General features: G+C 43.7%; 1 protein-coding gene across 3 annotated transcripts in view; it reads right to left on the bottom strand.

The window, feature by feature from the left end:
- mms22l (MMS22-like, DNA repair protein) overlaps window positions 1-15,065 on the bottom strand; it is a 268,328-nt gene that overhangs the window by 153,494 nt on the left and 99,769 nt on the right. For 2 of the 3 annotated variants that reach the window (XM_059981367.1, XM_059981368.1), the window contains exon 14: window positions 13,135-13,644. The exons of the other annotated variant lie outside the window; for it this stretch is intronic. In XM_059981367.1, coding sequence (XP_059837350.1) covers window positions 13,135-13,644 — 510 coding nt within the window. The remainder of the gene's footprint in view (window positions 1-13,134; window positions 13,645-15,065) is intronic. 3 annotated transcript variants of the gene reach the window in all.

The raw sequence follows: 15,065 nt of genomic DNA, 5'->3' as shown, positions 1-15,065 counted from the left end.
ATCAGGAGATCAGTACTGAGTTTATAAACATGTTAGGCTGTTTAGAGGTCAAGGAGGAGGAAGAGTTGGGCTGCCTAATGAGTCTTAAGGTGGATGTCCGCAGGGCTTGGTCGAATTTACCTCAGATTATTAAAGGAGGCAAAGGACGAGATTGCTGGGACCTTGACCAATATCTTCATGTCCTCTCTGGCCATAGTCAAGGTCCCAGAAAACTGGCGAGTGGCTAATGCTCTACTAAAGAAGGGAAGAAGAGAAAATCCTGGGAACTATAGACCGTTGAGTCTCATGTCTTTTGTAGGGAAGTTGCTGAAGAATATTCTTTGAGATAGGATATATGAGCATTTGGAAACCATGACTCAATTGGGGAGAGACAACACATCTTTGTGCATGGCAGGTCATGCCTTACTAGGTTATGAGAGCAATTGATGAGGGTAGGGCAGAGGATGTTGTCTACATGTATTCCAGTAAGGTGTTTGGCAAAGTCCCTCATGGGAGGCAAATCCACAAGATTAGGATGCATGAGGTCTGTGGAAAATTGGCATTTGTATTCTGAACTGGCTAGCATTCTGAAGATGGGGGGGTAGTGTTTGAAGGGACTTATTCAGGCTGGAGGTCTGTCATTAGAGGTGTTCTATAGGTGTTCTATGCTGGAACCTCTGCTGTTTGTGATGTGTATAAATGACCTGAATGAAAATGTGGATGGAAGGATACGTAAGTTTGCATATTATACCAAGATTGGTGGAGTTTTGGATAAGACTGGCAAAGAATACAGCACAATATAGATGAGATGCAGATATGGGCAGAGAAATAGAGAAATGGCAGATGGAGTTTAATCCAGATGTGAGGTGTTGCACCTCGGTACGGTAAATGCAAAGAGACAGTACACTGTTAAAGCAAGGTCCTTGACAGTGTTGCTGAGCAAAGATCTTGCGATCCAAGTTCGTAGTTCCTTAAAAGTGGCTACACCATTCGATAATGTGGTTAAGAAGGCGTATGGAATGCTTGCTTTTATTAGTCGAGGCATTGAGTTCAAATGTCAGGAGGTTATGTTGCAGCTTTATAAAATGATGGTCAGGCCACATCTGGAGTATTGCATATAGTTCTGGTCACCATACTATAGGAAGGATGTTGAAGCTTTGGAGAGGGTGCAGAAGAGGCTCACAACAATGCTGCCTGGTTTAGAGGGCATGTGCTATTACTGGAGGCTGGATAAACTTGGGCTGTTTTCTCTAGAGTGCCAGATGCTGAGGTTTACAAGATTATGAGTGGACAGAGAGTATCTGTTTCCCAGAGTTGAAAAGTCTAATAGCAGAAACCATGCACTGAAGGTGAGGGGGGTAGGTTCAAAGGGGATGTGAGGGCGAAGTGTTTTACTCAGACAGTGGTGGATGTCTGGAATGTGCTGCCTGGATGATGGTAGAGGCAAATACTTTTGAGACTGCAAGTCGAGCTTTTCACTGTATCTCAGTACATATGACAAAAATAGAGCAACTCCAATTCTTTCATTATATCCATAGCATTGTTGGTGTTGGAGTGTGTGTCAATGTTTGCGGGCTACCTGCATCCTTGGGTATGTTGACTAACACAATGACTCATTCCACAGTATGTTTCGATGTACACATGATAAATAAATCTGAATTTCATGCAAAAAAGAGAACACATTGTTTACAAACATCTGTAGTTTATTTCCCTCCTTTCAATCTCTCCATTTTAACATACCTTCCCACACTAGGGGATTTAATAATTGTTATGGAAATGAATTTAACACCAAGTTTCTCAGTTATAACCTCGTCTCATATCAAAGGTAATGCACTTACAGGGAGAGGGGGTAACTTGAAAGGAGAGGTGAAGGTTTTTTTTACACACAGAATGGTGGGTGCGTGGAAACCGTGAAGAACGCAGTACGGAAGATGCTGTACTTAGATGCACTTAGCATTTGGCTTAAGGTGGACAAACTCGTTGCATAATTAGAGATTGGTTGATATGACATAGTGGGCATCACAGAGTCGTGGCTGAAGGAAGGCCATAGTTGGGAGCTTAACATCAAAGGATATACTTTGTATTGAAAGGACAGGCAGGAAGGCACAAGCGGTGGTGTGGCTCTGTCAGAAGAGATAGAATTACATCTCTAGAAAGAGGTGACAGAGGGTCAGAGAATTTTGAATCTCTGTGGGTGAATTAAGGAGTAGTAAGAGTAAACGGAACATTACGGGGAATCTTATACAGGCCTCCAAATAGTCGCCAACATGTGGGGTTGAGATTGCAAAGGAAGGTGGAAAAGGCATGCAGTAACAGTAATGTCACAACTGTACAGGAGAACATCAATATGCAAGGGGATTTGGTGTCAGATCGCAAGAGAAGGAATTTGTTGAATGCCTATGATTTTTTAGTGCAGATTGTGCTTGAGTTTACGTGGGGGGAGGCTATCTTAGATTGGGTGTTGTGTAATAACTCAGAACTTATAAGGGAGCTTAACAAACAGGAACTCTTAGGAGATAGTGATCATAATATTCTTGAATTCATACAGTAATTTGAGAGGGAGAAGCACAAGTCACATGTATCAGTATCACAATGGGATAAAGGGAATTCCAGAGGCATGAGAGAGGAACTTGCCCAAGTGGATTGGAAGAGAATACCGTGGGGGATAACAGCAGAGCAGAGATAGCTAAAGTTTCTGGGAAGAGTTCACAAGGCGCACGACAGATATATCCCACAGAAGTTGTTCTCAAATGGCAGGGCTAGGCAAATCAGAATCAGAATCAGACTTTAATCGCCAAGTACCTGTGCACATACAAGGAATTTACTTCCGGCAGATGTTGTCTCTCTGCTCATAACAATAATAATGATAAATATAAATGAAAATATAGATTATACATACAGGTAGTGCAATCCAAGTAATAGTTAGCCGACAGTTAACCGGCAGTTAACTGTTCAGCAAAGTGACCGCAGTAGGGAAAAAACTTCTCCAGTGCCTATTAGTTTTAGTCTGGAGGGATCTTAAATGCCTACCAGATGGAAGCAGTTCAAACAGTCCATGCGCAGGATGGAAGGAGTCCTTTATGATGTTCCCCGCCCTCTTCTTCAACCTGGAAGAGTACAGGTCCACAATAGAGGGCAGGGAGGCTCCAATGATGCGCTCGGCAGTCCTCACTGTGCGCTGTAGTCTGGTTCTATCCTGCTTGGTGGCGGCTCCAAACCACACAGTGATGGAGGTGCACAGGACAGACTCAATGACTGCAGTATAGAACTGTAGCAGCAATTCCTGAGGCAGACCATATTTCCTCAAGAGCCGCAGGAAGTACATCTGCTGCTGGGCCTTCTTCAGGATGGAGCTGATGTTCTGCTCCCACTTCAGATCCTGAGAGATGGTGGTTCCCAGGAACCTGAAGTTCTCCACGGTGGACACAGGGGCTGCTGAGGACTGTGAGGGGGGACATAATGGGGGGATGTCTCCTGAAATCCACTATCATCTCCTTTGTCTTGAGCGTGTTCAGCTCCAGATTGTTCCGACTGCACCAGAGTGCCAGTTGGTCCACCTGCTGTCAATATGCAGACTCATCACTGTTCTGGATGAGTCCGATGACGGTGGTGTCGTCTGCAAACTTCAAAAGCTTCACATAGGGGTTGGAGGAGGTGCAGTCATTGGTGTAGAGGGAGAACAGCAGTGGAGAGAGGACACACCCCTGGGGGGCGCCGATGTTGGTGATTCGAGTATCCGAGGTGACCTGTCCCATCCTTACCTGCTGACTTCTGTTGGTCAGGAAGCTGTAAATCCAATCGCAGAGGTCAGGTGGCACAGTGAGGTGAGACAATTTGGAGCAGAAGGTATTAGGGACGATGGTGTTAAACGCCGAACTGAAATCCACAAACAGCATCAGAGCATAGGTCCCAGGACGATCCAGATGTTGCAGGATATAGTGCAGTCCCAGGTTGACTGCATCGTCTACTGACCTATTTGCCCGGTAGGCAAACTGCAGGGGATCCAGCCGGCTGCTGGTGAGGGTCTTCAGGTGGTTCAACACCAAGCGTTCAAAGGATTTCATGACCACAGATGTCAATGCGACAGGTCTGTAGTTGTTCAGTCCTGTGTTGGTGGGTTTCTTGGGGACCGGGATGATGGTAGAGCGATTGAAGCAAGTCGGAACCTCACTCAGCTCCAGAGATCTATTAAAGAGCTGAGTGAAGATGGGAGCCAGCTGATCAGCACAGGCTCGTAGACAGGAGGGGGAGACCCCATCTGAGCCTGGAGATTTTCGGGTCTTAAGTCGCTGGAACAGTCGACATACTTCTCCTTCGCTGATTCTAAGCTGTGATCTGGGGGGGCTGGGCAGAGATGGTGGGCAAAGGAAGTTAAGGACCGCATAAAAGCCAATGAAAGGGCACAGACAGTAGCAAAAGTTGGATAAATGGAAAGCTTTTAAAATTCAACAAAAGGCAACTAAAAAAGCTATAAGAAGGGAAATGATGAAATAACAGAGCAAACTAGCTAATAATATAAAGCTGGATACTGAAAGTTATGGAAAGCGTAAAAGAGAGGTGAGAGATAATATTGGATCACTGAAAAATGATGCTGGTGAGCTGGTAATAGGGGACAAATAAATGACAGGTGAACTTAATGCGTACTTTGCATCTGCCTTCACTGTGGAAGACACCAGCTGTGCTAGAGGTCTGTGAATGTGCGGGAACAGGGGTGAGTGCCATTACTGTTACAAAAGAAAAATTGCTAGGCAAGCTTAAAGGTCTTAAGGAGGATATGTCACCTGAACTAGGTTGACTGCAGCCCAGGATCCTGAGAGAGGGTGCTAAAAAGATAATGTATGCATTTGTCATGATCTCTCAAGAATCATTTGACTCTGGCATTACCTAGGCTTTACACATAGCCCTCTATTTTTCTAAGCTCCATGTACCTATCCAGGAGTCTCTTAAAAGACTCTATTGTATCCACCTCCACCACCGCTGCCGGCAGCCCATTCCATGCACTCACCACTCTCTGTGTAAAAAACTTACCTGACATCTCCTCTGTACCTACTTCCAAGCAACTAATAACATTTCCATTTAGCCATTTCAGCCCTGGGAAAAAGCCTGAGTACCCACACGATCAATGCCTCTCATTATGTTGTACACCTCTATCAGGTCACCTCTCAACCTCCGTCAAAAAAAGGAAAAAGGCCGAGTTCACTCAACCTATACTCATAAGGCATGCTCCCCAATTCAGGCAACATCCTGGTACATCTCCTCTGCACCCTTTCTATATTTTCCACGTCCTTCCTATAGTGAGGCGACCAGAACTGAGCACAGTATTCCAAGTGGGATTGACTAGGGTCCTATATAGCTGCAACATTACCTCTTGACTCTTACTAAGGATAAGGTTTCAGGGTACTTAGTGACTAATGATAAAATAAGTCAAATACAGCAGAGTTTCTGAAAGGGAAATCTTGCCTGATAAATCTGTTAAGAGTTCTTTAGGAAGTAACAACCAGGGTGGACAAAGGAGATGTCATTTACTTGGATTTTCATAAAGGCATTTGATGAGGTGCCACACAGGAGGTTACTTAACAAGATAAAATCCTATGACGTTCCAGGAAATATCTTGGCATGGATAGATGAAAAACTGACAGGCAGGAGGCAGCATGTGGGAATAAAAGGGGCTTTTTCTGGTTGGCTACCAGTGACTAGTGGTGTTACTCACAGGTCAGTATTGGGACCACTACTTTTCACATTGTTTGTCAATGATTTAGATAATGGAATTAATGGATTTGTTGCAAAGTTTGGGGATGATACGAAGATAGGTGGAGGAATAAGTAGTGATGAGGAAGCATTGCAATTGCAGCAGGAGAATTGGCAAAAAAGTGGCAAATGGAATACACCGTTGAGAAATGTATATTAATGCATTTGGTAAAAGGAACAGTCGTGCAGACAATTATCTAAATGGGGAGAAGCTTCAAACATCAGAGATGCAGAGGGACTTGGGAGTCACATGCAAGACTCCCAGAAGGTTAAATTAATTTACAAATTGAATCTGTGGTAAGGAAGACAAATCCTATGTTGGCATTTATTTTAAGGAGATAATGTTGAGGCTTTATAAGACTCTTGTCAGGCCACACTTAGAGTATTGTCAACAGCTTTTGGGCCCCATATCTCAGATATGTTATTGAAGAGAATCCAGAGGAGGTTCACAAGGATGATTCTGGGAATGAAAAGGTTAACATATGAGGAGCATCTGGAAAAATCCAGGGGGATCTCATTGATCCGTACCGAATGTTGAAAGGACTAGATAAGGTGGATGTGGAGAGGATGTTTCCTATGGTGGGGGTATCCAGAACTGGAGAGCACAGCCTCAAAATTGAGGGAAGACCTTTTAGAACAGAGGTAAGGAAGTGTTTTTTTAGCCAGAGAGTACTGAATCTGTGGAATGCACTGTCGTGGAATGCAGTGAGGCCAAGTCCAGGTATATTTAAAGCTGAAGTTGATCATTTCCTGATTGGTCGGGGCATCAAAGGATATGGTAAAAAGGCAGGTGTATGGAATTGACTGGGATCTGAGATCAGCCATGAGGGAATGGTGGAGCAGACTTGATGGGCTGAATTCTACTTCTATGTCTTATGATCTTATGAATGGTGGTAGAGGCAGATATATTAAGGATTTTTAAACAGATGTTTCGATCGGCATGAATGTGAGGAAAATGGAAGGATATGGACATTGAATTGGGAGAAAAAAACATTTGTTTACTGATTTAATTGGATTCAGCCAAAGGGCCTGTTCCTGTACTGTACTGTTGCCGGTACTATATCAGGGGTGGCATGGTGGTTAGCACAACAGTTACAGCACAGGGGACCCGAGCTCATCTTCTGCCACTGTTTGTAAAGAGTTTGTATGTTTTCCCTGAGGCTGTGTGAGTTTCCTCTGGGTGCTCCAGTTTCCCCCCACAGTCCAAAGGCACACTGGTTGGTAGGTTATTTGGTCATTATGGATTGCCCCGTGATTAGGCTGGGGTAAAATTGGGGGTTGGTGGGCAGCACAGCTCGAAGGGCCGAAAGGACCTATTCTGTGCTGTTTCTCAATCAATCAATCAATCAATAAATAAATAAATAAATAGATAGATAAATAACTAACTAACTACATCAATTACAAGCTTCTTTGTAAGATTCTGGCTTTGGGTGTTGAATTTCAGAGATTTAGTTTTACCAATAAATAAATGTTACATTTCACAATTATGGTCAATTATGAAGGTCTGTGTATTGCATTTGTAGTTTGTTCTTCGCAGACTGGGGCTGACTTTAGAATTTAATTTGTCCATTATCCTAGTGCTGCCGGTTACCTTTTCTATATGGAATACTTAGCTGACAGCCTCATCTCTCACTGCAACCCCACTTCTCATTACGCTGTCATTGGCAAATATATTCTTGAGAAAATGATTCCATTATATGTCCAGACATAGCAATTAAACTGGAGTTATAAATAAAAAGTGGCTATGCTTTCATCTGAGTTAGAAGGTCACAAGTTCAAGCCCCACTCCGGGACTCAAGCATATAATGTAGATTATTGTTTGTTAAAGATAGCATCATTTGAATGAGAGGTTAAAATGGAAACCCTCATCTGCTGGCTCAGATGAAGAGAAAAAGTTACAATGCTATTCAAAAAACTTTCTTTCTTATTTAGAGATACAGCATGCAACAGTTTGGCTTTATGTCTGGGGTCACTGGTTTGCTAGAAAACTATACCTCTCCCAAGTCACAGTTCTCTTGCAGACTGCATCAGATTTTCCTCCAGGATTTCCATGTATTTTGCTGCATTCATTTTACCCTCCACCTTCACCACCCTTCCAGGACCTGCTGCAGTGAAGCATCACCACGGCATGATGCAGCCACCACCGTGCTTCACGGTAGGGATAATGTGTTTTTGATGGTGTGTGGTGTTTGGCTTTTACCAAAGATAACATTTAGTCTAATGGCCAAAAAAGCTCAATTTTAGTTTCATCAGACCATAGAACCTCCTTCCAGCTGACTTCAAAACCTCCAGGCAAACTCTAGCCGAGATCTCATGTGAGTTTTTTTCAACAAGGGCTTTCTCTTTGTCACTCTCCCATAAAGCTGTGACTGGTGAAGCGCCCGGGCAACAGTTATGATTTGCAGTCTCTCCCATCTCAGCCACTGAGGCTTGTAACTCCTCCAGAGTTGTCATAGGTATCTTGGAGGCCTCCCTCACTAGTCCCCTTCTTGCATGGTCACATTAAAAGGGGTGAATTAATGATTTTGTGTTTCATATTTGTAATTAATTTAGATCAATTTGTAGAGATCTGTTTTCACTTTGACACGAAAATCTTTCTATTGATCAGTATCAAAAAAATTGTTCAGTAAATTCTCCAGCAATTGCAGTACAGTTGTTTCTGTATTTTTCTAGAAGCTTCTTCGTCTTCAGTAGCAGGCAACATGCCCTTTGAATCTGGTTATTTTAAAGATTAATTGTTATCAGTGGAATTTTACCTCTAGTCTGATATGTCAGATGGTGAGGCAGAGATATGTCTCTACCAAAGGAGGTGTAATTTGCTACCTTCCTCTGCCAGCCATCTTTGGGTATCCAGAGAACCTGCTTAGCCTCCCCCAATCAGGATCATGTGAAGCCACGGGAGCAGGTGGTGGATGGTCGTACAAGCAGCTGGTGCATATCACAAATCCTGGTTATGTGACCACTGACACCAAGCAGAACATTTCTGAAGACCATTGACAATTGCTGGGGTCACCCGTCTTGTAAAGACACTGTCCAGAAGAAGGCAATAGTAAACGACTTCTGCAGAAAAACTTGCCAGGAGCAATCGTGATCATGAGACCATGATTGCCCACATCATACAACACACGAATGAATGACTCACATATGAGACAACCACGGCTGCTTTTTCCTTTTTCATTCCCTGAATCTTCTTTGTTCTTGCAACTCATATTAAAATGGCCATGAGCAACTTGTCATGGTCCAGATCGGTTTCCATTGAAATTTAGTTAAATTGCGTTATGATCCGGACCATTGACTTCTTGTTCCCTTCTAATTCTGTTTCACGTTTCCCTTGAGCTTGGCCATTTAAGGTAATCTACTCTCGACCCGAACCGGCAGCTTACAAGCCCCTGGCTTTAGCCGTTTGGCGTGAGAGTGTTAGGAAGCATTAGCAAGTCGCCGTCGCTACCACAATCCAGAGTTATCTAGCCTGCATTGGAGTGCCGGCAATTCACCTTCCTTTGCCAGAGTGGGTCCGGGCAAGGTCAAACTGCCAGGGGTGAGTTGAAGGTGGAGTCCTGGCTCGATGTTCATGCCCAGTGTCCGTGTCTATCCCTTGAAGAAGAGTCCTGGCTCGGTGACTGAGTTGAAGGCGGAGTCCTGGCTCGATGTTCATGCCCAGTGTCTGTGTCTATCCCTTGAAGAAGAGTCCTGGCTCGGTGACTGAGTTGAAGGTGGAGTCCTGGCTCGACGTTCATGCCCAGTGTCCGTGTCTATCTCTTGAAGAAGAGTCCCGGCTTGGTGCCTGAGTTGAAGGTGGAGTCCTGGCTCAACGTTCGTGTCTTGTGTTTGAGGGTCCACGATGCGAGGCGATTCAAGGTCCTAGTCCACGATGATCCAAGTTCCCAATGTCCAAGGTCTGCAGTGGTCCATGTTCCCAGTGTCTAAGTCTTGGCCGCGGCGATCCAAGTTCCCAGTTTCTAAGTCCAAGGTCCACGGCGATCCAAGTCCCTAGTCTCCTAGTCCGAGGTTCGTGCTCCTCGTTGTCCTCCATGATTTCCCAGTTCTCTATGTAGCGAGTAATAAATGCTATTTTATTGAACCTAAGAAAGACGTGTTTGTGTCCTGCTTGTGGGTCCTCTCCCAGCACCCTTGCCCCCACCTTGTGACACAACTAGTCTGATGCCACATTCTTGACTTCCAAAGAACCTTTTTGGATGACAAAAGCATGAAGATCCAACATGTGTCAGCCATCACTCTGCTCTTCTAGCAGCAGAATTAATGACGTTGGTGAAGCCACAATCATTAGCATACTTAGTAAATGGTGGTCTCCAAGATTTTGATTGGAGAGCCTCAGTAACAGTTAATATCCGGCTAAGGAGAATGGAGCTTTGCTTCTTCAAGATGGTCATTATCTCACACATACTGTACACAGTACAGAAGAGGCATAAATCTACAGATAAAGCTGAAGGTATATAGGGTCTCCGCAGTCTGTAAAGTATTTGTATGTTCCTTCTTGTGTGTGTGTGTGTTTCCTCTGGGTGCTCTGGTTTTCTCCCACACTCCAAAGATGTATCACTTGGCCGGTTAATTGGTCATTGTAAATTGCCCAATAATTAGGCTAGGGTTAAATTGGGCATTGCCAAGTGACATAGCTTGAAAGGCCTTCTCCGCTATGTATTTCAACAAATAAAAAATAAAATACTTCGTACTCATACACGCTTGCAAAACATGGACAGTGTACCACTGGCATGCCAAGAAACTGAACCCCTCAGAAAGCTCCTCAGAATTCCTGACACTGAGTAACTTACCAAGGTGGGCCTGCCCAGTGTCTGAACCATCCTGATGCAGTACCAGTTACACACAGCTCATATGCCGGACCATTGGCTGCCTAAGAGACTGTTTCATGACAAATTGCTGAAAGGAAAGTATCCCCATGGAGGTCTAAGGAAATGCTCTAAAGAGGTCCTAAAAACTTCACTAAAATTCAACCCAGACAAATGGAACATATCACCCTGGATCGAGTTAAGTGGTGCTCCTACCTCTATAAGGGTGCACTATTACAAGACAGAAAGAACAATTGCCACAGAGACACACAGGGTGGGCAGGAAAGCCTGAGCCAGCTAACCCCAACCCAATATGGCTGTCATCTTTTGTCCAATTTGCCAAAGAACATTTCAAGTGTGGATTAGCCTCTCCAGCCAACTGCATACCCATGAACACTACATAACTACTTTTCTTTATTTCTTTTTTTGCACTACTTATTTAACTATTTTATATATATTTATATATTTAATGTAATTCAGTTTTCTTTCTCTAGTATTATGTATTGCATTGTACTGCTGCAGCAAAGTCAACAAATCTCCCGACATTGTCTGGCAATATTAAACACGCTTCTAATTTTGACCAGTCCAGCCCCTACAAATCCCAGATTACTAGAATGGTTCTCATCATTGTACGATGGACAACCACACAGTACATTTGGAGTATCATCACCTTGGCGAATGGAGATGCTTGTGAGTTCCTGAAATCCTGAGAGAGATGTTGTCTGGAGCTTAGCTCCTAGGTCACACATGGTGGTAAGCTCAAAGGGGAGGTTCCAGACAAAAGATGATCCAATCAAGACGTCAACAGTGGAGCTGGTGGACGGTGATGACATATCACAATGGAGTGATGGTGGGGGAAGGCTGCAGCAGTGAAGGGTCCCCAGTCATCTTGTATTCCATGCCACTGGACCCTGACCCCAATCTGATGCCTGTGCATCTGCCTCCCCACATGTACAGACGTTCACTGTGAAGGGAAATCCTCCTTACATCACCATTATGTGGATCCCGGACCAGCCTCTACAGCCACCTGAAGACCCGCAAATAGACAACCCCTTAAAAAACATCATACCGCGACTCGAGTGACTGCACGACTATAACTGTGCAGTTGTTAGTGAAAGGTTGGGTCTAACGCAGGTTTTCATGACTGCTTTGTTAGCGCAGAAAGCTCTGAATGAATTTGAGCACCACAGAGTTGTTTGTGACTGGACTTATATTATACTTTAAAGTGGAGAGGATGAAGTGGACCAGATACAGGAGAGGAAATGGTTTTGAGATCGCTGGTAATGGAATACAAGGCCCCAATTTGGACCATAGGAGCAGAATTAGGCCATTTGGCCAATTGTGTCTGCTCCATCATTCCATCATGACTTTTTTATTACCCTCCAACCCCATATCCTTTGACGCCCTGAAAAATCAAGAGCTACCACTCCCAAAAGTAAACCAGTCCCTCTCTCACAACTCAGGAAAATGTAGGAAGCTGTATCAAAACATTCACAACTTCAGTGTCATATCTGGTTCTAAACTTAACATCTAAGCAGGCATCTACAACATCAACACAATAAGGTCACTAAGACAGAGGGGCAGAATTAGGCCATTCAGCCCATTGAGTTAGCTCTGTCATTCTATCATGGTTGATTTATTAGCCTTCTCAATCCTACTTTCCTGCCTTTACCCCATAACCTATGATCCCCTGAATAATCAAGAACTTTTCTCCCCACCCCCAGTTAAACAAGTCCTTCTCCCACAACTCCATCCCGGAAAAATGTAAGCAGTTGCACCTGAACATTCACAACTTCTGTGTCAGGTCTGATTCTAAATTTAACATCTAAGCACATATCCACAACATCAACACCATAAGACACTGAAAGAGGTCATTCAGCCCATTGAGTCTGCTCTCATTCCATCCTGGTTGATTTATTTTCACACTCAACCTCATTCTCTTCACTTCCCCCCATAACCTTTGACACCCTTATTAATCAAGAAACTATCAACCTCCACATTCAATATACTCAATGACTTGGCCTCCACAGCCACGTGTGGAAATCAATTCCATCAATTCTTCCTCATCTCTGTTCTAAAAGGACACCCTTGTATCTTGAGGCTCACTAAAGGAAACATCCTCTCCACATCCACTCTATCTAGGCCTTTCAACGTTTGATAGGTTTTGATGAGATTGCACTCCTGCCCCCAATTCTTCTAAACTCCAATGAGTACAGGCCCAAGGCCATCAAAGCCTCTTCATATGTCAGTCCTTTGATACCCAAGATCATCGTTGTGAACCTGCTCTTGACCCACTCCAATGCCAGACAATCTTTTTGACAGTGCCAAGGAAGCCTCGTTCTTTGCTACCACACTGCTAGATCATAAGCATCCCAACTCCAAAATGATTAGAAATATCAACACACCCTTGGCCACTGGCTATTTACCATGCAGTTTCAAATTATTGGGACCCAGCAATCAGAGAAAGTCCTTCAGGCCAAAGGCTTCTGATCAATACCACCACTAATGGGATGCACAGTATTGGTATTTGTTTTTGAAAATCTACAACAGAAGTAGAGATTAAACTTTAGCAGTGCTCAGAAGTCTGCAAACAGGTACTCACCTCAAGCGAGCCAGAACAACTTGTAGAAATGTAAGTGCTGCATTTAGTTCAACTTCCCTGCAGGCACGGCACAGCAAATCAAACCCTCCAGTTAACAGCTTCTCCTCCGAAAGGTGCAGAAAGGAACTGGTCTCAAATACTTCCTGCACGGATTCCATATACGTCAATAACAATGGCCAAAGGGTCGCTTTCCGGGTGTGGTCCGTGGTCTTCAGGTAGAATTCCTTGGCTACATTCTCAAAATTTGCTGACAGCTTTGTGGCAAGGAAGCTGACATCGACATTTTTCTCTTCGTACATCAGAAGAAATGCAAAGTAACCCTTCCAAATCAAGCATTGCTGGGCAGTGGAGAGCAGACTGGGCTTTAAAAGGTCGAGAAGGTCGGACACGCGACTCACAACATCCTCCAGACCAGCCACTTCCGCGAGGACTAGGAAAAGGCTAAGAAAGTTCTGAAGGCCTAGCTCCTTGAGTTCTTGCATTTTTCGTTGATGAAACTTGGAATAAATCCTGTAAGATTAATAGTTGGTTAGCTTGATTCAGCAAAAACTCAAAACAGGTAAAAGATTTCAATTGACTGTAATGTAATAGGCTTACAAGACCATTTGATAGTGGTTGATTTATTATCTCTCTCAAACCCATTCTCCTGCCTTCTCCCCATGACCTTTGATGCCCTTACTAATCAGGAACCATCAGCCTCCACTTTAAGTATACCCAATGATGTGACCTCAACAATCATCTGCGGTATTGAATTCCACATATTCACAGGATTCTCTCTGGAACTTGGTTCTAAACAGATGTCTTTCTACTCTGAGGCTGTGTCATCTCATCCTAGGCTCTCCCATTACAGGAAGTATCCTCTCCATGTCCACTCTCTATTTAGGCTTTGCAATATTCAATAGATTTCAATGAGATCCTCTTTCATTCTTCAACTGTGTAGGTAAACACAGCACCAATGTCATCTTCAAGTCTGTTGATGACTCCACTGTCATAGGCCTGGGTGTTGATCAAAGAGCTGAAAATTGACTTCAGGAGGAGGAAACCAAAGGTCCATGAGCCAGTCCTCATTGGAGGGTCAGAGGTGGAGAGGATCAGCAACTTTAAACTCCTCAGTGTAATTATTTCGGAAAACCTATCCTGGGCCCAGTATGTAAGTGCAATTATGTAGGGCAGCATTTCGAACCCTAACCCTAAAGCCAGTTTGTGAAGATTCGCCATGATACTTAAAACTTTATCAAACTTCTATAGATGTATAATGGAAAGTATATTGACTAGCTGCATCACAGCCAAGTATGGAAACACCAAGCCTTTGAACAGAAAATCTTACAAAAAGTGGTGGATGTGGCCCAGTCCATTACAGGTATCACCACTGAGATCAACTACACGAAGCAGGAAAGCAGCTTCCATCATCCAGGAACTCTCCACCCGGGCCATGCTCTCTTCTTGCTGCTGCCATTGGGAAATAGATACAGGACTCACACAACCAGGTTCAGGGACAGTTATTACCCCTCAATCATCAGGCTCTTGAAGCAAAGGGATAACTTAACTTTACTCACTCCTTCACTGAAATATTCCCACAACCTATGCACTCACATTGAAGGACATTTCATCTCATCTTAATATTTATTGCTTAATTACTTATTATTATTATTTCTTTCTTTTTCTACTTGCATAGCTTGTTGTCTTTTGCACACTGGTTGAACACCCAAGTTGGTGCGGTCTTCCATTGATTCTGCTATGGTTATTATTCTATTATAGATTTATTGAATATGCCTGCAAGAAAATGAATCTCAGGATTTTATTTGGTGACATATATGTAATTTGATAATAAAATTTACTTTGTACTTCGAAAACTTCAGTGAGTACAGGCCCAGAGCCATCAAACACTCCCCACACATTAACACTTTCAATTCTTGTGACCCTCCTCTGGA

Source organism: Hypanus sabinus, chromosome 10, assembly GCF_030144855.1.
Source record: "Hypanus sabinus isolate sHypSab1 chromosome 10, sHypSab1.hap1, whole genome shotgun sequence".
Lineage (NCBI taxonomy): Eukaryota > Metazoa > Chordata > Chondrichthyes > Myliobatiformes > Dasyatidae > Hypanus > Hypanus sabinus.
The sequence above is the reverse complement of the archived record's forward strand: the minus strand, read 5'-3'. Positions and strand labels throughout refer to the sequence as shown.